General features: G+C 42.5%; 1 protein-coding gene across 2 annotated transcripts in view; it reads right to left on the bottom strand.

Moving 5' to 3' along the window:
- Window positions 1-1,553: 1,553 nt before the first annotated feature.
- EGFR (epidermal growth factor receptor) overlaps window positions 1,554-27,802 on the bottom strand; it is a 166,165-nt gene continuing 139,916 nt past the window's right edge. Inside the window, exons 18-28 of one of the 2 annotated variants that reach the window (XM_074900889.1) lie at window positions 26,307-26,429; window positions 24,948-25,046; window positions 20,041-20,226; window positions 16,521-16,676; window positions 15,580-15,655; window positions 14,272-14,418; window positions 11,603-11,700; window positions 10,981-11,148; window positions 10,846-10,893; window positions 10,640-10,745; window positions 1,554-9,624 (exon numbers count right to left, since the gene is read on the bottom strand). In XM_074900889.1, coding sequence (XP_074756990.1) covers window positions 9,248-9,624; window positions 10,640-10,745; window positions 10,846-10,893; window positions 10,981-11,148; window positions 11,603-11,700; window positions 14,272-14,418; window positions 15,580-15,655; window positions 16,521-16,676; window positions 20,041-20,226; window positions 24,948-25,046; window positions 26,307-26,429 — 1,584 coding nt within the window. In that variant the 3' untranslated portion in view covers window positions 1,554-9,247. The remainder of the gene's footprint in view (window positions 9,625-10,639; window positions 10,746-10,845; window positions 10,894-10,980; window positions 11,149-11,602; window positions 11,701-14,271; window positions 14,419-15,579; window positions 15,656-16,520; window positions 16,677-20,040; window positions 20,227-24,947; window positions 25,047-26,306; window positions 26,430-27,802) is intronic. The other variant, XM_074900890.1, reaches the window with a different exon arrangement.

The following is a 27,802-nucleotide window of genomic DNA, read 5'->3' as shown; positions in this document are numbered from 1 at the left end:
AAAGATGACAAACACCAACTGTGCTATTTCTGAGCTAGTTCAGCTTCACGGGGCTGTAACTCACCGAAGGCAGTGGTCTCTGGGGTTAACACATGCATTAAATAACATTCCTTCTGCTCTCTTTAGAAAGAACGCAGGATTTAAAGTAAAAAGCTTTCTGCAACAAGAGGTCTGGTGTTGAACTTCACACAGATGGTGCTTATTAGAGAGGTTTCAATTCCCAACAAACAATTTAAAGCACCACCTGATCTGTAATTCTGGCTCCTCTCTCAACTAAACAGCAACAATAATCCACAGTGTGGGACTGGGGGCTTACTCCCTCCTGTATACTTACTGGTGGGCTCCAAGCAGGCCACCTCATCCTGTGAACAGGGATGTGGGGAGCAACCCTGCTGAGCACCTTGAGCAGGACATGTCCCTCGGTGCCCGTCGTGCCAGTGGCACACCTCCTGGGGGTCTGCCATGGGTCTGACTCCGGTGGGTGCTGACACAGGAGCTGAGCAGGAAACGTAACGCAACTTTAAGAAGACTGAGTCACCTTCTCTGCAGTTCCTGGCACCTGACTTTGGTAACTGCAAGCTCTCTCTTTCTTGCCAGACTCATGCCTGGGACAAATACCCCTTGTCAAATGCTGCTGAAGTGTTGCCCCACCTGGCAGCCTTAGGACAGGAATAAGCAAGGCCATCTATGAACGGTTTCTGCCGCAACGTGACTGCCCCAAAGAGCACTGGTGAAGCCCTTCCATGTTCAGTGCTGTGTAGGCATGCAGGTCTACCCCAGGTGCTGTGGGAGGTGGCACAGACTACGGCTGTGGGCCTTCTCGGAGCACGTTGGCTCCTTTATTGGCTGCTTTGGAAATTTCTTACGTGATCTGATGTAGTTATTTCATGTTCAGATTAGTTCCCTGAAGGCTGGCTTTATTGCTTTCCTGGGTTGAGCTCAGGAGTGCTGAAGGGTGAGGCTCACTTAGTGCTGCGGATAATGATGAAGCATGTGGAAGAGACTTGTATTCCCCTTCTATCTTTAAATAGCACTTTTCTTTATCTTATCTAACCTACCATATCCTGTGCAGGCAGACAGTGGGGTTAAAGTGCAGCTGTGTTTCTGTGGCTGTCTTCTCCTTTTGCACCCTTTGTCACTTTTTATGTTTATTTGAAGTTGGCTGCACTGAGCTCAGTCGAATTTCTGAATGCTTGTCCTTCCCAAATACCCACACTTTTCTATATCTACACCATTCCTCATCTCAAGTTCCTCTCTTTTGGTGCTTTGACAGTGGAATTTAGCTCCATCAATGTCCCCACCTCTCTGGTGCAAGTACTGAGGCATTGCTCTGCCTCTGTTATCCTACCTGTGAAATACAGAGAACAGCAGTTTCCTGTCTGACAAAGACTTCTGAATTGGTGTACGGATGTATAACCTATATTTCCGTTTCCTTCTCGATATTAATTATTATTCTTCATAGTATCAATACTAACATATACAGAATCCTCCCAAGCTAGCTGATGACTAAAGAAGGGGGAAAAAAATCATGTGTCAAAAGAGCAAAGTTTCGTTTAATTACTTTTATTAAAATAAAAATATCATGCATTAATACGCATTAGACATTTCTGAGAACCAGTAATATGAAGATTAAGACTACATCATTTCTGCATAAGATAGGTTGAGCTGGTAAAACATGCAGCCTATGTATTGGAAGGGACTGGATGGAAAAATGAAAAATGAGAAAGGTGCTGTAGTGGCTTTTTTTTTTTTTTTTTTTCTGTGTACAAAGTTCATCTATAAAGACAAAAAAGGTTTTATTTACTAATCATGATACCAGGGACTTATCCAGGCTGAATGTGTATTGACAGTTCCAGCTCCTCTCTTCTTTACTGTCTTGTCAACCCAGTGTATTTAGCTCTGTTATGTTGAGGACCCTGTAAGTCCTTTAATCTTTGTCTGCTACATGTTCTACCAGGTGGATAATTAAACACTCAAGGGATGCTGGGGCTTTACTTGACTGGCTTTGCTAACGGAATGTCTCTTTCTGCCCAGTGTAGTACAATTTAAGTCACCAATGTGACTCTGGTCAAGACTTTTATTTTGCCTTTCCTTATGAGGGAGTCCTGCGTTGCTGTTGCACAGCTCATAGCTATGCAATTTGGAAATGGCCAGCAGTATGGCTTCACGCGCTACTTGTCACATGGATGAGCTTTCAAGGGATTGCTTTGACTCTGCTTCTGCTATTATGATAAAAGTGAAGTGAGAACCTGCCATGCAATTCAGAAGAGCAGCTTTAATTAGCGCCCTGATACGCAGCACCTGGGTTTTCATATTGCACTTCCAATGGTCACAAGTGTTAGCTGTATTATTGCTCACATTACGAAACTTCAGCACTGTGCATGCAGAGAGCCAAAGAATCTTGGAGAGAGGAAAAGATCCTGCTATAGCTTCACTAAACTCTGGATAAAGCCCCAAGGTGACAACTTTTACCAGAAAAAAATCTAAGTCCATCAACAAAGAACCCATAATGTGAGTTCTTCTCTGGCTACAAACCCTACAAGCTAGCCACTGATTTTTCTTCCCCCCAAATACAACAGTATATTACAATAAAAGTTCTCCAAAAATTAAAAACAATTAAAAAGAATAATATACACCTCATTTTTATCGCTCAATATACAAACAATCTTTGATCAACAGTATAAACCATTAAACCATATAAAAGTCAAGAGTTTCTTATTGTACAAATAGTGCTTTCATAGTTGAGTAACTTTACAATTCTGTGAGGGTACCATCTGTATCTATGGATATATTGCTTGACAGTTTATTAAAACCAAGACATTATACCTTATACTCGGTTGATTGCATCAATACAAAGCAGCCTAAAACGGGCAATGGATCCATAGGATCTCTAATTATTGCGAGGGATTTTCGAAAACCACTCAACATTAGCCTTGTTTTCTCTCAGTGTAATCAAGTTAAACATCCCATTAATTTCAAGGGGAATGACATTAGGAACGTAGGATTAAAAAAGCAACCTAGGTATGTGAGCCAATCCTCCTACCATTGTGGATAACTACTTTACTTATTCCCTTTTATAAAAGATGAGGATAACATTGATGGTGGTTGCAAATGCATTCTCCAGCTAGCTTGTGAGTGGTAAGAAGGGTCTGGCTAAATTCCATTGTGACTGGAAGCCATGTTCTGTATCAGCTACATAGGAACACCACCTTCAACCAGTCCAGTCACTAGTGGTGGGTTTTGTTTCTAGTTTTCACCTTACTAATAGAAAAATCCATTACTTTGAAGCAAGAGGTAGAGGGAGACCACAAGGCCAGTGGTGTCTTGTGTCCAGACAGCCCCACCTGCACCATGTAAGAGGACGAGAGCACAGTTGGTGGAGCACCAGCCCTGAATCTTGGCCAAAGGCATTTCGCCTGCTGACTTCAGTGGTGCAACAAGTGGCATGTCTTCTGCCAGCTAGGTCTCCAGTTGCCATTTTTTCTTGGGAGACCCTTTTTTTGGCTGCTACTGAGGGTTTGCTTGACCATTAACTATGGTACAGCCTACTATCACAACACTCTTCTCTCCCCGTGTAAGAAGGAGGGATTGCATGCAGTATGTTTGACCGACCCACAATTCTCAGTCCACAGTAATACAGGTGATCTGCCAAAACACACAATGTTGAATGCAGGCAGGACGCATGGCAGAAAGTAAAACCTATCATGGAAGTGCCATGATTTCAACTCCACATAATTAAAGTAATACATAATCAAGACTGTTATCAGTTTAAAGTCTCACTGCCTGCCTACACACTTCCTCCTATAAGAAGCAGTTATCTCATCATGTCTCATCTACACATCACTGTATTTTTTCCTGATACTGAGCCAAAACATTATGTATTTGTTTCTTTTTTTCTTGACTGTGTCTCTGTTTAGCTATTGCATTGAGTAGAAAATGAATTGAAATGGAGAAGAGGTTGTAGGTCTGGCCCTGAAGTGATACCTGGTCTTGATATCTGGTTTGGTTTTCCATGGTCAGGCCTCAGCCTCTTGTCAAGCCCTCTTAGCTCACTGGAGGTCTGGCCCAGCCCCAATGAAGAGTGGACATGTGTAGTTTTTTCCTGTAATGAGAGGTTGTGGAAGTGGTGATCAATACCCTATTCCTTTAAAGCAACAAAACAAGACATTACATCTTTGGTCCTAATGCAGCCCATTTGACAAGCTACTTGAAGGTGTCGTGTTTTTCTTTTGTATAAAATTTTTTTTCTTTATTATTTTAAAAAGGCTCCTTAAAAGTTGTATGTCAGAACAAAGAGATAACACTTACAAAAAGAAAGCTAGAAAATGGGATCCCAATATAAAAATTTGAACCAGTGGTGATAAAACATTACAAAGCATTTCTGCCAAATGTTATACACCGAGTTTGACATTTCATGAGTATATGGTTTCCATCAGGAAGGAGGACACAGGTACATTTTCATACTTTGTCCTGATTCAGATGTTTGCTCACAGAGGAATGTGGGAAGAGACAAAAGCCAGAGTACTGTAACTGCTCATTTTGAGAGGCAACTGTTATACTAACAGAAGATGTTGAACTCTAAATCTGAAAAATGAGTGCTTGTCTGGAAATGCAAAGTTTCTCCTTGGCACCCTGAAGCACCCCCAGACAGACTGAGGACACCCCAGGCACCTCGTGATGCGACCTCTTTAAGCTGTTTGGGGTCCTATGACATCGTTGTAGCCCTAACTGCGTCTCGCAGGGAAGGGAAGAGATTCACCCCATAGTACGAATGCCAGGTACACTGGTTTTCGCACAAGCAATCTCTGCAAGAGGGCTTCGCTTCAAGCCAGTACAGGGACAGGAGCCATGTGTTTATTCCCACCTGTTCCTGCAGGAACAGTCCATGGCCTCACTGAAGTCGCTGGGCAAATTCAGCAGCTGTTTTGGGTATGGATTGGCTGGCTGCACCCCTTCCCTGCCATTACTCTCCCTTTCAAATAAACCATGGGGCCATATTTTCTTAACACCAGGGCTTCACGTGGCCATCTGCCAGTGACACTGGTGGAACAGGACATCACCCTGATGCATTCCAGAAACCACCATCTAGTTCCAACTGCTCTCTCTAGAAAACTCACTGTATTGTTACCTGCCAGCTGGAAACAAAAGCAAACCCCCGGCCTCTTGGATGAACCCAACAAAATCAATTGTAACATGAAGGAAATCTCCCAAGCCAACACCCTTTGCAGCAGAAGAAAACAACCCCAAGAGGGTTGAGTTGCAGAGGTCATACCTCCACATGGTCCTGCTGGATGTCCTTTGGGGTAACCAAACGGGCCTCTGCCCCAGTGTGATTGAATCATGACTGCTTCCTCCCTGTCGAGTGACTTCACCGACCACTTGATAGTACTCCAGGTGACCCAAATTTGTGGCATCGATTCCCTATCGATCGCCCAAGGCCTTCAACCACAGGCAAAGCCTGACAGTTCTGGAGGGGGGACTGTCAGGCTGTGACCACCCTCGCAACCAGACTGTGACGTGACACGCCTCTTCTACCATAGTCAAGGGCAAGACTGGATTGACCTCTGTTGGCTGCTGCCCATGCTTCACTGCTGGTTGCAACCCAGTAGGTGTTGAGAGAGGGAGATGCAAATCATACCAGACCTTGACCAGGAAGGAAGCGTTAGCCTAACAGTCAACGGCTGTTACCTACCAGCTATGACAATACAGTGGGAATTTCTTCATCCAATAACAGGACGCATCATAGTCTCAGTAAAATTCCATCAACGCCGACTCTGGCCATCAATCCCTGATCTGGCCACAGGTGGATAGGGGCCACCTTCACTTAACTCGGAAAAGAGACATAGGCACCGGTTGTATGTGTTTGGTAAATAACTTACACTTTCATTTACTTAGCAGTTATTAAAAGTCTTAAATAATTATTGCAAAAGCAGTTCCATATTAACTGCTGCCCTATAATTAAGAGACACTAAGCTCTAACTCGTGAGTGGTTTTATTTTGCCTTCCATGAGAAATATAGTGAAACCAGGAAATTTTGATTTTCTTGATTAGTAAGACTCTGTTGGCTTTTAAAAATGGCTGTGGCCTGCTACATTTCCCTATTTAGTTGAATTTCAAGAATCACTATTTTCTACCCACACCTCCTGAGAGACAATGGCAGAACTTTCACGTCATTTTTGGATGCTTATTTATGCTCCCTAACCATGTTCACCTTTACAAGCACCTATGATCTGCAGGGGGCTCCTTGCCATTAAATGGTCAGTGAGCTGCAGTGGGAAAACCAGACCATTTCAGCTGCTTATTGTTTTTTGTTTTTTGTTTTTTTCCATCTCAGTGGAAATCCTTTTGTACATTGCTAATGTCTGTTTGCCTGTGGGCATCACCCCATGTAGCCCCCGTGCCTGCAGCGGTCCCGTCCACTCCCAGTGCTGCTGTATCTGCCCCTGCAGGCACTGCCCACAGGCTACAGTACGCAGCCCAGGTTTTATTTTTTTGCTGGCTTTTGAATCATTACTGAGCTGCTGATTTACAAATCATGGCTTACAGGATGCCTGTTTACCAGAGCTGCTGTACAGTACAGCTGATCCCACCAATCTGGAATCTGTACATTTGTATGGAGAGTTTGTGGTCCTACATACTCTGCTACTTTTCTCATAAAAAACAATATAATCAAAAAGTGATCCTTTTTCAAAGTTACGTTGCCTAATTTTTAGATGAATCTCCTTGTTTCTAGCACTGAGTTGCTACGGAATCCCTCCTAAATTGTTTAAAAAGGGCAAGCATATTAACCTCTATTAGATAATTTTCATGCTACATAATACTGGTGATACATATTACTACTTAGTGGCTTTCTTGTTCTAGCTAACAGATTAAAACAAAACATCAATAAATTCCTTTGTGCAATAGTGTTGGAAAGATTCCGCAGGAGAACATGTACTATGTGATTTGCTAGTGTATTGCTTGGAGACATAACAGATTTAGCAAATTGAAAATTATCTGTGATTTCTGTTAAGATCTTTTTTTGGTTTTATGTACATTCCTCCCGAGGCGGTGGGTGGAGAAAAGCAGTGCTGCCTGTGCGTACATGTTGCACGCTTGTGAGAGCAACACAACAAATCTGCTCTCAGGAATGCAAGGAGAAATCTGCCACTAATTGGACGTGGGAACTGAAGTTTGGTCAGCGTTTTAAATACAAGCCAGTAATAATCAAAGTCAAACACTGCATCCGCCATACCGCTGTGCCTGGGACTCAGTCACGTTGACACACGTGTACCAAACTGGACAATCTTTGGATTTGGGCCCAATATACTGCTACCCTAGACTGCAGCTGATGCAGACTGACGGCCGATGAGCTGCTGCACACACACAAGCTGCTAATGCATTTTACCCTGTGTTACTTCTAAAAGGGGTCATTTCACATGACCGTTCTTCTCCTTTGTTCTTCAATAAATCCATAAAAGCAGTGTTCTGAGGATTTGCTGCTTGATCCTGGATTCCAGATGCAATATTTAAACTGAAACACATACTAATACATTCAAAACACAGTGGCAGCATAAATTTGACTATTTCTTGCTACTTAATATAGACTACATATCCTCCGCAACTCAGCTGCTTATGCTACCCTCAAGCAAGTTGCCAATGTTCAACTAGTTAAGGGCCTTTGTACCAAAATCACCTATTGTGCATTTGCTTTCTGATCTAGTGGTTTGATTAAAATAGCACTGCCAAGCTGCTGGTGGGATGCGTCTAAATTACTGACTAAATTCACACTTCAGGCACTTTTCCTACATTCATAAGAAATGTTAATGATGGAAGAATTTGAAGTTCTGTATCACAGACCCCTGGAAAGAGTAGTTGCTTTTCCTGCTGTTATTGGTTTATACTATCAAGCTAAAATCTTAGCCTTGCCTCGCCTGCCTATTCCACACTGATAACAGAAGATGATACGGGGTATTTTGAAGTAAGCAGCCCTGCGTTTCAGAAGAGGGAGATAGTATTTTCCACCACTCCAGATTATTCTTCCTTTCCTTAATTCATTCTCACTGCCCCTCCTGCATCGCCAGGATACATAAACCCAAAAGGACAGGCAACCAGCCCCAGCCTCTGCCTCAGCGTGGTACAGCAGTTGTCAGTATTCTGCCTTGATATGAGTAAATTATTTTCTTTGCCAAATGTATAAGGGAAAATGATTTCTGCTCCGAGCCCCTTTAAGAAGGGAAATAAAACTGTTTGGCTAGGGCAACCTGTTTCTTGCCCTAGTCAAGTTTAATTTAGTATAGTTCTTCCAGTCTGTCTCATGAATGCTCCAATTTGCCACCATTTGCATTTCCTTGACATTTAATTAAAGTCTGTTAAACATTATTTGACACTTCATTTTTCAGTTATGGCAACATCTTTAACAGTTTTGTTGAAGAGAGGCATTTTGACAACTTGACATCTGCATAGAGATAAAAAAACAAGTCTTGCATTTGACCATCAGAAAACAGACTATTGCGCACTTTATAACCATGTACAGATGACTTTGAGGTGAGTTCCTCCTGTCAGTTTTTAGCAGTAGTGGTCAGTAGGTGACGCAGCATGACATTTTGCTCCTTGTGCTAGTTTTCCCCGAGCAATCCACTCCATACTGCCCTGGGCATGATCTCCCATATGTCCCCAGGATGCGCTTCTCCTCTTTGTGCCAAGAGGCAGTATACGGAGCCAATTTGTAAAAATCTGGTGGTTTGAATAACTGTTTCTGTTCCAGGAGTTTTGGAAAACTGTTTAGTAACTTTTTTTTTTTTTTTTTTCCTGCTGGTGATCTGAGCACCACATAGCAGACCAGCACTACAAGCATCTGATCTTGTAAAAGAACCAAAAATTGTGTTATAAACATTTATAAAAATACAGACTGTAGAAAGGAATTTGACTGTACAATGTGTACAGCTCTGAAGTTCATCCCAGAGTGGCTTCTTACCATGCTACCATTTGAAAATGAAAGGAATGCATCCATAATTTCTTCTGTCCAGGAAGATCCCGCTCCATCCCAACATGCATCCAAGTGCAGGCTATGGGCTTCAGTTATTATGTGGAAATGGGCAAGAAAAGACCCAAACTATGCAGTTTCAACCCCCATGATGAAAAGGAAAAGTGTGCTTATTGATGCATGGCGGTTGCCGTTTGCTCCAAGCAAGAGTCCATTCTTGCAGCAGCCAGGTAGTTCAGCAAGAGTTTGGCTTGCCTCGCTGCAAGAAGAAATTCTCTATGGTCATGCCGAGGCTTCAATATATTCACTTTTTGGTGCTGCTACCCTCAAGTACTCCGGGTTTTCTGCTGCGGGAACTTTCAAGAGACCGTTAGGTTTGGTTTCCTTCGGTAAGAAGTCCTGCTGGTAGTCAGGATTGTCCAGATTTATTTGATGATTGCCTGCCTGGATCCAGTAAGGAGAGCTCTCGAAGACTGTCTTGGTGAGTGGAGACTGGTTGGTGTTGAGATACTCAGGGTTGTCCACAGCTGTGCTGTGTGAATTCTGGTAGCTGGAGTCTGTGGGGACCTTTGAGTTTGCTGTGAGAGAGAAGTTGTTGTAGATTGGATTCTGGACTGCTGAGGCAGATGCTTTCTTGGGCGCCAACTGGTTTACATACTCTGAAATAAAAAGAAAATAAAAATGAAAAGGAATGAAGACACGGAACTAATGCAGCCATTTGCATCACTTGAGGCATAGTTTAAACCCAGCTGCCGTTCGCTCTTCACACACAGCATCTCACTGAACTTTCTGGAGTGGAACAGAGCCAAAGGCAGGGACTGTCGTGCTGTGGCACCAAGTGCGCTGCCCTGAAGTTCACCTTCAGGAATTCGGTTTGCAAAGCAGCAGAAAGACGGCTTGGACCATAAGACAGCGCGATAGATACCGCTGATTTTAGTGACGTGTGGGTGGCTATGCCCCAGATACCGCTCTGAAACTGCAGCCTGGGAGTTTGACTGCCAGAAGCTGTTTCCCTAGAAAAATGTTTAGAGATGAGGAAAATGCCTAGAAAATACAGGACTGGCACTAACAGAGACACCATGTTTCACTTCAGTGCCATCCCTTGCAGGGTCCTTCACCCTCTTTAGCTGTGGTATATTCTTGGAAGGGTTGGTTGGGATTTTTTAAGGGCACAAAACATTATGACTGCATAACTCAGCACCAGCTCCCTCGGTGCTTGCTGGCTTGCTCTCCAACTGCCTACGCTGTAAGTACATGTGAAACTGTGAGCTGCCTTCTGTGTATCAACATCTGAAAGCAGTGAAACTGCCAGCAAGCTGTTTATATTGCTGAAATGGTTTAGGGGGTGAAACCCATTTTTTCAAGGATATTCTCCCAAGAAGAAAGTTTTAAACACATAACCACACATGCAAACTCCCTGGCCAGATGGCACACATGGCAAACATGAGGAACCTGTCTGGTGAAGGAACCAAAATGAGAAATGGCCAGAAGCAGCCAGATAAAGTCTAGGAAAAGGATATGTGCACACGTTTCCACTCCTGTTTATTGAGGAAAAAAAGGTAGGAAGCATTTGGATTGCTTCCTTTCTATGGAAAAGGAAGGACAATGATTATATTCACACCAAATGGCTTGGAATGAGTGGCTGTGGGATGGAAACATGGGAGAGGTACTCACCCGGGGCTGGCAGGAAGCCATCATCTATGCTGTCCTCCAGAAAAGTGCCTGTTGGGTCTGAGCTGTACCTCTGAACGAAGCTGTCTTCCCTCACAGGGTGCCCCTGCTAGGTTAGAAGTAGAGAAAATCAATATTAAAGGGACTGTTTTGTAGAAGTTGATCCTCACAGGAGAAGTTGCTCCTTTTTTAAAGGTCATCCCACTTACCCCATTCCTGTCAATGCAGGTTGTAGCAGAGTTGTTGCTAGTAGCACTCTTAAAAAGAGAGAAAGAAAATACAGACATTATGAGAAGCAGTTCGCTCTTAAAATTACTTGTTTCCACAGAGAAAAAATTTCATACCAATGAACTCAAGAGAGGAGTGCGGGATGTTGAAGGGCTGTTGAAAAAGCCCTGGTGTGGCACGAGATACTCATCCGCATCTACTATATCTTCCATGTCCTCCTCCTCCATCAGGGTACGATAAAATTTGGAGTCCGTAGGGCTGGGCAGGTGCATCCTATCATCCCCCTGTGAGACAAGTCAGCGTGAGAGAGAACTTGCAGACTCCCTTCGCTTTCATTATCCCCTTCTCTGAGAGACAAAGTAATTTAACAAGAGGCCCAAGATGCAAAATCTTAATCTGTGTGTTTAACCAAATATACCTAGTGTTTAGGGGTATTTGGGCCTGCAATCTCTGTCCATGCTGCTGTAAAACAGCTGTATTTTTAAGAGAATCAAACTGTTCTCCTCTCAGGACTGCAGAAAGGACTGTCACTGGTCCTAGACTGGGATCGGTACTGAGAAAATAGTGACTGGTCTTGAAATTTTGTCTGTGTTTCTAGTTGAATGTGTTAAGACCTGGAAAGCAATGATAAATCTGGCCTTAAATTTTCCATATGATATGTTTACATATGCACTACTAATAATTTTGGACCTCATATTAAATGCCCATCAGACATCTTCCTACCATTTGGTTTAGTACCTGTATAACAAGATAGCGTGGAGGGTCACGGGCCATTTTTGAGAACTCTGCTATCAGTTCACGAAACTTGGGACGGCTGTCTGCATCGATCATCCAGCCTGGAGGGATAACAGGGAAAGCGACACACAAATAGTTGTTTTAGTGATCAGACACAGCTTAAAATAAAATTTAACGGCAAAAAGAGCAGTGCCACATGTGGAACAAAGAAAGGAGTTATCCATAAAGGACCACCATAAAATGTTCATTCACCAGCCACTGGTGTGAATTTCAGCATTTAAAATGCACATCTTGGCAGTTTTGGGAAGAGTGAAGAAGGTAATAAAACCCCATGCTGGAATATCTCCAGGCTGATCCTGTCTCCTCTCCTGCTGGCCTATCTCCACTTGGGCAGGCAGGTCCCTCCTGAGTGATAATAATGCATCAGTCCTGACGATACTAAATGGGTGGTCAGACCGGAATGGTTCAAATTAGGCCGCTCTGAAAAAGCTCTTGAAGGAGGGGAAGCAAATGAACTTCAGTGAGTGCCTGCAGACGTATGGTGATTTGACTGTGTAGTCCTCACTCCGCTGCTTCGTGAAATCTTGGGAAGCCTGAAGCAGAAGCATCCTCTGTACCACCATGTCTTCTAAAATGCAAAACGTCCTCACTGGGGACATTTTGAAAGATTAAACATATCTAATCTGTATTTAATTAGTAAATGGACTTTAACAAAAACAAGTCCTGCAGCTTAGTGTGGATCAATGCTAGAAGAGATTCCGAATATAGATACTGGTGGTTAAACATGTGAGATTACTTAGGAAACCCACATTTTCTGTTATCAACTAACAGATGAACTGTTATAGACTCCTGTGCTTAAAATTAAAAATAATAAAGGTCAAGCTCAGTGTGTCTGGAGTAACTAATAAGAAACAGCTTATCCATAGCAATGGAGAAATGAAGTGATAATATGCAATCTGAAATATGCATTAGGCAAAATCTCATCATTGCCAGTGACTTTTTACCATGCTAGAAATATGATCCCCTGCCTTTTTCCTTTTAGACAGAGTGGAGCATTTGGGAGTTTGCTGCTGTTGCAGAAGTATCATCCTCTATTTCTGAATTTATCTCTGAGTTGCACATGTTTAAATACTGCTTTTTAAATAAAAAAACCTAAAAGTTGCTTTGCAATAACTTTGAACATTTCAGTTTATACTCTCTGCTTATAAAAGAGATGACTGGGAATCCTGAATTCCTTTAGACAAAATGGCACAGCTCCGACATGGTCTGTGCTGTAGCCTGCAAACACGGGGTGATCAGAGCAGTGAAAGATGTGCAACCAGGTCCTGGGGCAGAAGGAAGGCTGAAACCCCAGATCCTCATGTTCTTGCATTTAAATTCAGTGTAACAGTATGAAAGGGGATGGGGACACTCCACTATTGGTGTTTTAAAAGCAACAGGTACCTGATTAGGTGTCTGGAAAAATGCCTGATTTCTACATCTGTATTGACCCAAAGGAAAGACAATGGATGTAGCTGCTGAGCTTTGTGAAGGCTCAGCCCCTGCGGACATGCTCTACGGTAGAGCTTTCAAAGACCTGACTTTCAAAGATGTGACTGCTGCAAGTGGAGATGTTGGCAGGGCTGAGGTGTCAGTGGGGTTCAGCATCACTGAGGAGGAGTTTCTAGGACACTGCTTTTGGGTCTGGGCACCTCCCAAGCTGGTGTACACATCTCGATCCAGTTCCGACTCTGGTGAGCACAGGATCGGGCTCTCCCTGTGCAGTGCCTGTCCTGACAAAGCGACACTGGGGCACTGCAGGACTCCCCAGAAGTGCTGCACTACGGGGTGTTCATGGTAGTGTGGCTCCTATTTCAGGAACAGGTACATTTTGCTCCAGTGAGAAGGTCTTAAATGCCACCTAGTGGGCTTCTTATTGCCATCCTCACGGACACTACTGGTTCTGAGCAGGGTTGCGGCAGTCATGGTCTAGAGATGCATGCAAAGCCACACAATAATGTGATGTTTTAGCAGCTGATATAGATGAAAAAGAAGTTTGGGGCTCAGATGCCCTTTGATGTGCCTTAACAATGACCGAAAAGTACTTCAGAGACCCCCAAATTCTGTACTACTTTACAGCGACAGCTGTGTGCTGAAAAGGAGCCATCCAAAAATGAGGAATAAATCAGATGAGGAACTCTGCATCCTCATGTGCATCTGCCATTATGGTGGTGCCTGTGCTCACAGCACTCCTGTAGTGAAAGGAGCACATAATCCATGTGTGTGATTGCAGGAGGAGGTATATTCCTGAACTAAGGGGGAGCCTGGAGGAGAAGACAACATTAATTTCATTTTCCACACATCCAAAACCAGAGTATCTGGTAAAGTGGGTGGTGTTATGCTGATTTATACTGCCTGACAATACCGGTTTAAAATAATTGACAGTATCAGCCAGTGGTGTGAATGGTGAAAAAACATTAGTTGTCTGAATTAGTGACTATTGAGACCATATCCTGTGCTCGTAGCTAAAGCTCAAGGTGCAGGAACACACTCTGGTGTCACCACTGTTCCCACATAACCCTATTTCTGTGTCATCACCAAGAACTCAGCATATACAAATGTGACATAACAAAGGCAATTGTACTACTTATTCCGTCTTAAGTGAGCACCCACAACCCCAAATGTGAACTCACACTTGACCATGATCATGTACACATCGATGGTACAGATGGGGGGCTGCGGCAAACGCTCGCCCTTCTCCAAGACAGAGGAGATTTCGCTGGCAGGGATCCCGTCGTATGGTTTGGACCCAAATGTCATCAGCTCCCAAACTGTCACACCTGCAGGGTGGGGAGAGAAGACTGTGAGCCAGGCTTTGCTGAGAGCTGGGGTGCTTGGCCTGGGTGCAGAGAGGCCGAGAGTGGAGAGGGCTTTCCCAGAGGCAAAGCACTGCCAGAGCTCCACCTAGACAAAGCATTTTCTCACAAATTAATAAAACAGGTTAAAATCATCCTGATTTTTTTTTTTTTTTTTTTCCTGGGGGCATTCTGGTGGATTTTTTTAAATCTCAGCTAGTATCTCAGTGTTGAACATCCCACAGACTTCCCAGCCTCACAGAAAGGAAATGCACATTACTGCCTCCTGACTCCAACCCAGCAAGTGGTTTTAAAAATGGAAGCTGTATTTTTGTTTCAAAACAATCTCTCTGGAAACAAGCAAGAACAGTTTTTGACAGATGTGTAAACCAGCTGCCTCAGTGTCGTTTGCTGACATACCACGTACTCTTGTGATGTAGCTGTTGTGATTGTCTGGTAGCTTAGGATACAAAACAAGATTTTGAATGCCAAGATACATAAATGGATTAAGAGGACCAGAGGCTGTACTTTTTTCTAAAAGGACACAGGATCTGACAATCTGCATTAAATATTTTCCAGGAATGTAAGAGTTCATGGAGTGGAAATTTTTGGAGTAAGTTGCTTTGAAAAGTTTCCTTTCTGCTCCTCTTTCAAGCTTATACCACATACAAAACGAATTCTCTAAAGAGGTTATCACTTTGCTTCCCTTTTAGCATTGTCCTCTCAATACCAGGACAGCAACAAACATTTTAGGCCACAGCAGAGCTGCACTGATTGACACTGACCAACAGTGTAGCTGATGGTTTTAACTCCTCCCTCTAGTTATGTGGCTTTATTGTCAGCCCAGTTATACTTCACGTGAAGTTGCTGAAGAAAAGCGTCAGCAGAACCTCAGCAAATGGAGCGGAGTCTCCTACCTGCAGCCCCTTTTAGGGGAGGGCTCATCATCTGAAATCATATTCTGCAAAATCTTATATCTCACTAGCATGTAATTTTACTTTATTGCATAGGTGATTTGGGCCCATTGTTTATGTTTAATCTCTCATTCTTCTCATAATAGGAAGAAAAAAGGTCTGTGTTGAGTCACTAGCAAATCCTGCAATTTTCCAATCCATCTGTAGTGATTTTAACTGGTTTTAGACTCACCATAACTCCAGACATCACTTTGATGAGTGTAAATCCGGTGTAAAATTGACTCCAAGGCCATCCATTTAATAGGAACCTAGGAAAATTCACAAATAAGCCTTAAGAGGCTGACCCAAAATTTATCAGCAATGTTTACCACCAGGTGGTGTTTAAACTGATAGTTTGGCTGCAGAAGGGAAACAAAACAACCAACAAACAATGCAACTATCTGAGTGGTAAGAGCAGGCAACTTTTGAGTCCCTTGTTATTATTTTCATTTATTATGTTGAACCTGGGAACTTGCAAAATATTAGGTATATTAGAAATATATCTCTTACAAACTACTTTTACAATATTTTTAACAGTCAAATTAGTATTTTTTTAACCTTCTCCTATCATAACAGGACTCAAATCCAATCTCCAGCTATAGGACAAAGACTGATCAGCGCTCATATGGTTTCCATTTATTATCTCTTGCAATATTTGCAAGCAAGTTCTCTTTAATTTCTCAGCAGGACACATTCCCTCCATCAGCACGTAGAACAACATGAAGGCGTGTTGGATCAAGTCTGACAGGTCTTTCTTCTGCTATAAATATACAGCGTTCCCTTTCTCTTCATAAACTGCACACTGTTATTGGTGTTGGCTATGCGGATGAATTCAGCCATGCTTTTTTTTTTTTTTAATGTTTTTTTAATAATCTTGCTTTTTCCCAGACATTCTGGGTGGGAATTTCAAAAGCATTCGCTGCTCTGCTACCTCCGCTCCCACTGCAGTCCCACTGGCCTGACGCTGCTTCGGCTGATTTCAGAGGACTCCCACAGGCTTCAAAGGCAGCACACTGAGACAGCAGCTGAGCACTTTGAAAAAGCCACTCTCTTTTTTTACCCTGTGTGTAAGGCTGGTGTGCAAGCACAAACACGGATGAACACACAGTGGCTCATTTCTCCGATGCGCTTTACCTTGCCTCCCTCTGCATGATACTCCTTCTCGTCGGCACCAAGCAGCTTTGCCAGCCCAAAGTCCGTGATTTTCACGTGTTGAGGAGTCTTAACAAGGACGTTCCTGGCAGCAAGGTCACGGTGCACCAGGCGACGCTCCTCCAAATAGTTCATTCCCTACAATTGACAGACCATGTATTGGCATCACACGCTCTGAACTTGGGTGCACAAAGGAGTAACCAAACATCAGCTGCTCTGGGGTAACGCTCTGCACACCACTATAAACATGTGGTAACCTCTCCCCTCTTCAGGAAAAGGTTTGCTGCTTTGATTTATGTGATGCTTATTGCAGGGTGATGACATGTGCTTGTGCAGTTTGAAGGAGTAACTATTACCCTCCAGGAACCTTTTTGTGGGTCCATGTGCCACGGGAGTCATGGAGAAAAAAGAGGCAGTAGCAGGTATAGCAGGGGACGTGGTTCCTCTGGAATTCAGTTCAAGAAATATAAAACTGGGAGAGGACTTGCAAATAAGGGAGAAAACTCTTCTTTCAGCTGCATTTGTGCAACCCCGGTGATTTCAGGAAAGTACAGTAGAGAATTTAACTATCACCTTCCATATGCACACAGGACAACCCTACAGATAGTATGGAGAGACTAGTGACCTGAGAGAAGAGTTCAAGCAAAAATAAATTAATTGCTCAAAAGTTGCTGATTCTGCATCTTGTAACAGTGTACTCTGCCTTCTCCCTGCTAACAATGAGGCATCCCACCGCAAAGGTGAGGAAAGGAAATAAAATTTAAAAATTCGTTTTATGGCTGAGCTCAGAGTTGCATCTATTTTCAAGTCCTCTTTGAAAACGCAAGTTCTTCCAGTTTCACTGCCTCCCATGATTAGACTGGGTTTGCCATAGCATACGTGCTTTTTGGTACAACTGCCTCTGATGGAAAAGTATGACCAATTGTGCCAGTTTGACTTTTAAGGTATGAATCTAACAGCTGCACTTCTGACCACAGAGATTATTCCCCTTTCCCTTAACTCCAATCTCTTGGTGTATGAAATCAAGAAGTTAATGATTTCTACACTTCCTGCAAGATCCTTTCTAAAAACCACAATTATTCCCAGTTGATAGTTTTCTGCTGGCAGCAGCTTGTGCGCTTGTATTTTTATGAAGAGACAATTAATAAAAAAGTACTTTCAACCTACAAAGTTAACACCAAAATGATCATGTTGATGGAATGACAGAGCACTGGAGGGAATAATTCCCTTCCAGCCTCCACTCCCTTCCTAAGCCCATTGCTAATCTGGACCACCATCGAATCCTCCACTCAAGTCCCTCAGCAGAACTTCACCCATGCGCTGTTAATGTTGCCAAAACAAACTACCCAAACAAACTGGCGCAATGCAACTACGAGCATGCATTTAATTACACAAATAGATCTTTAACGAGCACAGCTTTTGAAACAAAAAATCTTGAGCTGTCGACAGAAAGCAGTCTATCTTAAAAAAAAAAAAAAAAAGATCACATAATCTAGCCCCAGTAGGACAAAAAATTTCCTGCTAAACATGTCTTGCTACAGGACTTATTAAGACTCAAAGATGCTGAAAGGCAGAACGTCAGTTTTACACTAAGCTGTTTAAGATGCTGATAGCTAAAAGACTTGTGCACGTGCATAACTGTACACCGAAGACATTGAACTGCTTGTCTAGGAAGTTCAGCAGATCTGTAATTGTGTGCAGGCCTGGGATTTAAGCCATTTTTTCATCATTAAGTGTGAGACCAATGTGTTCAAAGAGTTACTTCACAGTGTTTCTGCATGTGGAGTGTCTGTGCTCTGTCATAAGGTCTCGTCTGAAAGACAGGACTCCACACCTCAGAGAAAATGTTTATAGATGCAAAGAAAACTTAATTCAAAGCTGTTAAAACAGAAACAAAAATAATCTTCCCAGGGAACTTGCCTCCTGCTGGTTAGTTACCAGACACAAATACATTTGTTTCAATTTTTTTCCCTGCTCCAAAAGTGACTTTTTAAAGAGTCGGAGAATGTCCAAAAAGCTGGCATGACTTTCTCAGAGTAGTAACACCAGACACATTGGTGGGAAAAAGCCATATGCCTGATTTATGAGCACTTTGAGGAGAACTTCAGTGTAGAGCAGCACAAAGGAGTACGTTGAAGTTCAGGCATTGCTGGAGAGGATAGAGGTTGCTACAGGCAAACGTTGAACTGACACGAAAAAAATCAAACAGAAGTTAACAATTGTGAATAGCAGCCTTTTGGGCAAGTGATGCCCCAAGGATCAATCTGGGGACTGATTTTGTCACCTTAAAAATTAACGAGGAGGAGGAGGAGAAGGAGGAGGGAAATGTGGCCTCCAGCTCATCCTCCAAAGGGACCGAAACCAGGACAGAGCAGTAATTGATTTTAAACAAGAGAGCAAAAGAGTCAGAAAAAGGCAGTTCACATCCCGGGTGGACGTATAAATTAAAATTCACTTGCTGCGGAGCACACTGTGAAAAAGTACACACACTGAGATGAAAAATGCGCTCTGTATACTTTTGGTGGATACATTTCTAAGGTCCTCAGCACGTTTCCTGAAAGCAAACCACAGCTGGGCAAGCCTGGGATGTATACAAGGTCTCGAGGGACCGATAAGGCTGTAAGTGTGTGGTTAGCTTGCAAACTGTCATGCCCGAAATAAGCATTAAAGCAGCCAGGTTTTGCGGATACTGCCATCTCACACAACAAATTGCCAAAAAACTGCAGCTACTTTTTTGCTGGTTTTGCTCCATTCTTCCATGCTTGCAAATGGCTAACTACCTTCCAAACACAGCATATTGGTGCTAAGGCCTAGGGGCTTTACTTCAGTCTCCTTTGCCGCTCTTCTCTTCAGCAAACAGTGCCAGGTGTGATAATGAGTCTTTTGTATTTGGCACTATGGCCACTGCAATTAGATTAAAGGCACCAGCTCAGTGCATGTAAATTACAGAAGAGCCCTGGGATGCCTGAATGTCTTTTAGTCACAACCATCCTGTGCTAGAATGGAGCTGGTATTTATTAATCAGCAGTTTTGATTCCCAGGCCTCAGAGATTTCATCCTGAAAAATCAGGGTCATTCTCCAAGGCACATAAGGACGACATCACCATTTGCCCTGTGGCACAGCCCAATGAAATCCACTGATGGAAGCAGCACTTTGGTATGGCAGTTACCAAATTCTACTCCCTTCCCCACCACAGCTTCGTTGCATCACATTGTTTCATTACAGGGTGTTTGGTTTGGACATAAATGCCTTGGTGATAATATTACACTAACTGGGAGCATTTTGAAGAATAGTTAAGTTTGCACAGCAGCTTGAAAACTTGTTTAAGACCAAGTAATTGCTTACTGCTTACTGTCACGTATAAAGTCTCTAGGAACCATCTGGTTCAAGAACCATCAAGACTTAAAGAGACAAGTAAGTAAAGAAATACATTATGCGCTGTCAGATCTCCATGTTAGAGTCTAAGTTTTAACTGATGTGGTGGTGTGACAGTCCTCTTACCTTTGCGATCTGCACACACCAGTTGAGAAGGTACTGGGAGCCGATGTTGTCCTTGTGCTCTCGGATGTAATCAAGGAGGCAGCCGTAAGGCATCAGCTGTGTGATGAGCTGAACAGTAGAAGTGAGGCAGATTCCCAACAAGCGGCACACATGAGGATTGTCAACACTAGCCATCACGTAAGCTTCCTGAGAAAGAAAAAAAGCAATGTGAAACATTCCCTTTGGCATGACAGAAGTGTTTGGAGGCAGTATAAAATAAATTGGTCATTCAAGAGGTTGCTAAAATACTATATGCAAACTCTGTGCCCCGTATCACATATAAAATACTTGTATTTCCAACTCTGTGGATCAAGCTTTTTCCACTCAGTGGAAAGTCCAGATTTTGAGCACTGAAGCATCACTGGGATGCCATTGAAGAGCTGGTCTCCCACTAATGGTACACCAAGCAAATATGGGACATAAATTCCTGGGAACAAAACTTATGGACCTAGGAGGAATTAATAAATTAATCATCAACTGGAAACTGATGGGATTTCATAATTTTGAGCTCCTAATTGCAAGGGCAATACATCTCGTGAACATGTGTCATACAGCTTTTTTTTTCCACAAATCCTTCCACAAAACTGACTGGAAATCAGTACTTTTGAGACCTCTCTCCCTCTGTCAGGGTTAGTACTAACCCAGAAAGTCAAAAGTTGTCATCTAGGATGGGACCAACAGTTTGACTTTTTAAGAGACAAGGATTCTTTGACCATGTTGTTCTTCAGTCCATGTCAATCAAAGAGGTTAGTAATCAGTTCACCTCTTCAGAAGTCTCAATACATAAATTAAGCCTGTCTTTAAGCAACACTGCTGAAAATATTGTCCTCAAATTGAAAAGCTGCTTTAGTCCCATACAGCAATGCAAATGGTACCAGGAATGTGTTTATAAGGTGGGAGCCAAAGCATGATAAACCCTTTGGTCAACTGGAATTTTGGGTTTGACTTTCATAAATATGTGAAAAGCTCTTCTTTCAAGCCTGGGTTCTCCCTGAGTAACCTTAGGTACCTATCTAAGGTACTCAAAGTACCTCCTCTTCCCTTGTTCTTTTGTAGGAACGGAGAGGGCCCTTCAGAGGCTGGTGCAGTACGGTCCAGAGACACTGAATACATCCTTTAACATGGCCACAGGGTAAAAACCCCTGACTTCATGGGTTTTGCATGCAAAAACTACTTATGATTTAGATTTGAATCCTATACTATCATCCACTGTCATGTGCAAGCTCCAAGAATGGATTCCAATAGGGGGAAAAAATTAGAGCTAAAGTTGTGGTTTTTAAAATTAACTTTGTGTATGATTTACAGTATGATCACTTCTAGACATTTTTAAAGCCATTTGATTGAAAATCAACACAATGGGTAATAAATGGGAATTTTTCCAAGCAGTGAGCTTTTAGGTCAGCATCTTAACTCAGCATCTGGAGTGACACCAAGTAATCATCCCTTAGCAATTCAACATTAGGCTAGCAGCCCCCCAAAGCCTAAAATAATAGTCAGGACACAATTGTGGCAGGGAAAGGAGCAAATCTGCACTTTCTAAGAGTTTAAGAAATGAAATACCATAGCACTTAACTCATCATCTAACAAGCTTTCCACAGATGTCACATAGCTGTGTAGCTGGTAAGAACTATTATTAAACAAAGCTATTAAAGTAATGACGTTCAAGAAATAAGCAACCCCAATTCTTAAGCAATACTTTGTGGCCTTGGTATTGTTGTTTGACGTGCCAGCCTAAGCAAAACATGATGTAATGCAGTTTTATTCTGAGGTACTAATTCTGCATTTGGTATCCTTGTTTTGGAGCCTTTGGGATTAAAGGGGTCTGCAGGCAGCCAGGTTAAAAAAGATCTCCAGCAGAACTGGGTACGGGCTCCTCAATCTACTGCAGGATGTGAGCAGGGCATTGAAAACCAGTCCTTCTGTTAAGGCTAACACCTATTCTATAGGGTAACCCGAGGAAAGATAAAGCAAGAATAGAAGATGCTATTCAACCATGTAGATATAACATGCTAAGTCTCCTTAGGCTTCCAAACTAAGCCGTTGTACTGATGAAGGGCGTCTGTTCCTTGCCTTGCTTCCTGTTGGGATTCAGTTCCATATTGTATTCATTTCAGAGGTGTGTATGGGAAAACTCTGCAGAGTCAGAGCTGTTCTCACTGCCCATGTGTCGCGCAGCCCGCGCGGGGCTGACCTGGGGGCTGAGAACTGGGATGCTGAAAGAGCGGGGTGGGTGTTGAGGCCACACAACTTTCGGAGACCGTCCCAAGCATTGACGCTGCCTATTACATTTGATACTGCAGAGTAAAATAGGCCACTGCGTCCTCACAGGGAGCAGAAGGGAGCTATTGTGCGGTTGTGGGTCCTTCTAAGTAGACCAAGACATTAAAGTGGGCCTTTGTTTCAACTGTTTATCTTGGAAATCTCTGCGGTACGCTCTGACCTGCTCCAAGTATGCTTGGTATTCAACAACAATCTTCTGAATTAGCCCTACCCTAATAAAGCCAGCGAGAGCTCGCCTGGATTATATGAGCTAAAGCTGCTGTGCTTGTTCTATACCTAGTGTGCTTCTGTAAGACAAATTATTTTTAATTGGACATTATTATCTCTGAGGTTTCAGTGACCTTGAAAAGTTGGTTGTGTAGCAAAAAACTGTTTCGAGAGGCGTTTTTGGAATCATCCCTCTGACTTCCTTCACTGGTTTTGGATTTTTAAAATTTTCTTCTGAAATATAGAATGAATTCCAGTAACCAAATAATCAAAAAAAATGGACAGGACTGATAAAAAGCAAGAGCTTTTTGTTAAGTCCCCTAATTCAAAGAAAAATAAAAGATAATGTGTGGAATATGCTACAGAAACCTCTTTGAAAACAGAGAGTACTTTGATATCACTTAAGAGCACACAGTCTTAACCATCTGCTGCCCCTGCCCCGTGGTGTGACTATCTTGATCTGCTGAAGGCAGCATACAGGGATTTAATGCCGTTAAGTCCAAAGCATCCTTTGTGAAGACTGTGTTACGCTCCTTATCATTGTGAAGAGGGAGGGGCAGAGGGGCAGAGCTAAGGGCAGGCAGCTGAGCAGCATCTCTGACAGGTCCTCAATCAGGGAACACCAGCGAAGGGAGGGACGGCAGCCTGCCCACAGGCAGGCCAGGCACAGGGACCAGGGCCAGAGGTTGGGGACCTGGGGAAGGGCTGAGACTGGCCTGGAGTCTAAATAAACTAACATCGGGATGGATACTGCTTTGTGTGTGGATTCTGAGATGGACCACCCATTCTTTTGCATCGCTGCAATATACATATCAAATCATATGGTACATAACACAGGATCTCTTGAAGTAATGTATTGGAATAAAACTGTTTATTCAGGGTGATTGGAAAAATCCAGTGTGCGTTATCATCAGTAGCACAGGTAGGTTTGTTCACAGCCATTAATCCTGACACTTCTCACTTTTGTTAAGATCTTTGCCAGTTTGAACCATCTGAGATGCGTCTTCCTACCCGAGGTGTCATTTGCTGTCCAAAGCTGGATTTTATTTTTTTACAAATTTCCTGCTAAAGTGGTTCAGTTCCTACCAAAATAAAAAAAACCCCACGGTTTTCCCCATGGCTGAAGGGCCATCATTTCCATGCAAACAGGCTGTCCCTAGCTGTGGACCTGCACTTTACAGGGAGGTACTGGGGATGTGCGCCCTGTCCCTGCAAACAAGCACTTGATAGATGAAGCCCCTGCCAAATCCAGGCTTCCAACCTATGCTTTCTAAAGGCACACTCGTGTGGGTCTAGCAAGGAGAAGCTTAAAGACCTCATCTGTACCAAATACACTGTGTTGCCTGGGGAGTCCCTGGGCTGACCAGTCCTCCAGAGTGACCCAGCAGGCTCCAGCTTGGGGCTCGAAGGGCTGAACAGCGGGGACACACAAACAAACACACACACACACACCCCCTCACACACCCACCCACCCCGTATTTCTTGTCACTGAGGACTGAACCACAGTGCAGGAAAGATTAAATGAATGTATACTGAACATCTGAGTGCTCCTCTCTGCACTGTACATTTTCCTTTCCTTGTATATATATATCCTTTGTGCTTTATGTTGTGTGGCTTCAGATCTAGCATCAGAGTTCAGATTTTTAGCTATTCCAAGTTCAAGAAACTTTGTATTCAGGACGCTGGCTCACCCCTTGTAAACTCACACATTTATAAACTCCTGAAACAGTGTCCCATAGCCTTTTTCCCCATATTCTAAAGTGATGAGCTGTATCCAAGCAAGAGGATAAAATTCCCGTGCCTCTTTCAGGAAGAGAGATAAATTCTTGCTTTTCATGGCAAAGAAATCAGACAGCTGGGATATTTTTTTCTTTTGGATTTACAGTTAATTTAATCCTGTGTAACCAAGCAACTAGTTTATGACAATCTGCAATGTCAGGATTCAAAATTCATTAAATATGTTGTTAATGGTTTTAGTTCTACTGCAGCTTATGACAATCTGCAATGTCAGGATGCAAAACTCATTAAATATGTTGTTAATGCTTTTAGTTCTACTGCCATAATGACAATGAATGCCACAATTTAAGTCCTGAAACATCAGAATAAAGAAAACAGAATGAGCTGTAAATGTAAGGTCCTGACCTTTCCTTAGGTGCTACCCCACAAGTATAACTTCAGTATTTGGACCGTGAGCAACGTGTTCAGAGGAGACACAAAAGCGCTTCACAGACTGGGCTGCAGAGCCCAGTACTTCTAGATAGAGAATGCAGTTTGGAGTGTAAAATGTTTCTTCTCACCCAAAATCCTGAAATCCCTTTAGCTGATACAGACGAAAATCCGCAGACCACTGACAATTTGACAAAACAAACATGAAAACTTACATCAAGTATTTCCTTGTTGGCTTTTGGTGATGTAGCCTCTCTCAACTCTTTAATAGCAACAGGAATTTTAACCTTCTCCCCTTCTGGGATCCAAAGTCCCTACCAAAAAAGAAGTACAAAGAGTTACTCCGTCTCATATCTAACAGGTTAATTCTCACAGTCATGTATACATTTTACATCTGAGTAGACTTAAATATTCTGAGCAATGGGAAGACACGTCAGACAACAAAAATATGCAAAAACCGAGTCTTGCGGGAGTTAACAAAATCCTGTTAATGGAATGAGTGGTATTTCTCTTTCAGTCACCTCTACCATATTTTTTTGAAAAAACACATTCATTACCGTCTCTGTATAAGTATCCCAAGAGGTGCATAAAAAGCAACTTTTGTGGATGGAAATCTAATTAATTAGTGCATCACAGCAACCGCATGTACAAAACCTTGCCATTTCCCATTTATAAATCATGAGATGAAAAGAACTGGCATTTTTTCATGAAAACAAGATGGTATCTGTACTGTAGAAATAATCCAGTCCTAAATGTATGCAGTGGCAGGTGGGTTTATATCTGACTGGTCCGGTGCTCTCCATTTATAGTGTCAGAAGGCCATTCAGGTGGCAGGTGAACGGCATGGCACTGCGAGGACACTGCTCAAGTACCTAGCAGTGCAGATGCACATTTTCAGAAGTCAATGGGATTTGTGTCCCTGAAATTCCTAGCTATAGCTGAAAGCCTGCTTCAGAATATAAAGCTTTATAAAGACATATATGAAATATGAATCTACCGTTTATGTTTCAGTACTACTGGCAAAGCCTGAAATACATATCCTGAATAAAAGGAGTAGCACAGAAAAACGGAACTTGATGAAGAAGAAACACAGAGGATAAGCAAACACCAAGAGAAAAAATACCTTGTGGACCTACTCAGCCGAAGGTGTGTAGACAATTCCACACCTCTGAGTCAGTTCTAATGAAAGAGTGACTGACAATTATAACAACAGGACCCCGGACCACACAGAAAAATGGCTTAGCACTGAGCTGACCAAAGTGCATTTCTTTTTTCCCTAATATTCACAACAGGGTATATTTGGCTATGGTAGTTTTTAAGTTGAGATCTTTCTCCTCCAGGTTCAGCAGTATGACTTTGGCAACATTTTATGTAAAACTTCTCATGTAACCTGATCCATAACTCAAATAATGATGATTGAGTCCTCTCTCCACCATTCAATACATATGTGCTATAAAATCTAGTTTAAAAAAAAAAATTACACAACGATCACAGCTCCCAGTTCATGCTTTGTCTGGGTGGCTTCTGCATGAGGGAGCAAGATGAAAAGGGGAAGAGAAACATGGTGATCTTACCTTATAAACAGTGCCAAAAGCTCCAGAGCCTAAAACTTTGACCTTTTTAAATTCTGTTTCCTTTAAAATTCTCAGATGAGCCTGGTTTGGTGCCTCCCCGCTGGGTGTCAGTGGTTCAACAAGCTGGTGCAGAAAGAAGATGATGTTAGAAGGATATACAGTCTAGGAGGACAGCAAGCAGCACGCTTTAGGGAAGCAAATGAATCCTTCCTTTAAAATAATGAACTTTTTATTCCATGTGAAGTTTATGGGAGGACAGCTCCACTCTGATTTGCAGCAGTAAGTATCTAAAGTCACACCAAATTTCAGAGGTAAAATCAATTGCAGAGTGGTGACTGCCATTTTGAAGGAGAATGAAGGAATACTACCATTCGTATGAAGGCTTTAACTTCAAAGCCTTAAAACACATGGCATGAAGAACAATGTAATTACCACAGATCCTAAAGAAGATTATTTTTTTTGAACTTGCAAATAAATTATAGACGTGTTTTAAATAATGGGCAAGAATCACCTGCAACATTTCAGGTCTGCTCTTGTTTAATTGGATGAAATTCCCATGGTACCAGTAGCTCCCCCAAACTGCAGGGTTTACAATCAGCAATAGAGACTCCAAGAGTGAGTCTTTTCTCAATAAAAAGATGTTGAATTGACTATCAATGTTTTCAAAATTTGATCCAAGCGTTATTGCAAACATCAGTAACACCCTCCAAACAGATATTTAACACTTCTTTGATGCGTAAGTCAGCTTTTTCCCTTAGTGCTTTTTCTTTTTCCTTTCCTTTGAATAAAACTGTACTTAGCTAGATACAATCTGATTTTAGCAGGCCAGCAACCTTTCTGTTGTGATGAAATTTCCTCATTTGAGCAGGCCACATGAGCCAAGCACAAACCGAACTCTACTATCACAACTGTAGAATACAGTGGTATGTAAAATATTGTTAGCTAGTGCCTTAAAAAACAGGACAGCTTTTTTTTTAAAGGATTTTATAGCTGATTCTGCAAAGCCAGTGAGCACAGAAGGAAGCTGCAACTGAGCTTTTAGCAGAATGCTAAATAAAGTTTGATAATTATTTACTAGGATTGGACTAGAAAGAGAAGGGGGCTAATCATAACAGAGCGGCTTTAATCCAGGGTAATGCATTTTGCTATTTCATATGTGAGTTACCCAGAGGGTGATGCTGTAGCGCACGCACAACCATGCAGAAAACAAAAAGCAGTGTAGAAAACTTGTTCATGCCCAACAGGGTGAACCATTCACTTTGATGGCTTTGTGGGGTGTTTGTGCTAAAAACAAACCAAAGACAAGACAAAAACACTCCCTCAATTCCTTTCCCTCTTCTCCTTTCTCTCTCATTTTTTTTCTGCAGGATCAGACATATGTGTGATCAAGGGGGTAAAATTTTCAAAAGTGCCCCGAGTTGCCACAGCAGCCTCAGGCTCGTCTGGAGGGAGAAATGATTCAAGGCTGAGGAAGGTGGTATGGATCAGCAAGCACA

The sequence above is a fragment of the Athene noctua genome, chromosome 2 (genome assembly GCF_965140245.1).
Source record: "Athene noctua chromosome 2, bAthNoc1.hap1.1, whole genome shotgun sequence".
Taxonomy (NCBI): domain Eukaryota; kingdom Metazoa; phylum Chordata; class Aves; order Strigiformes; family Strigidae; genus Athene; species Athene noctua.
Note: the sequence above shows the minus strand (reverse complement) of the source record. Positions and strands in the feature narration are given on the sequence as shown.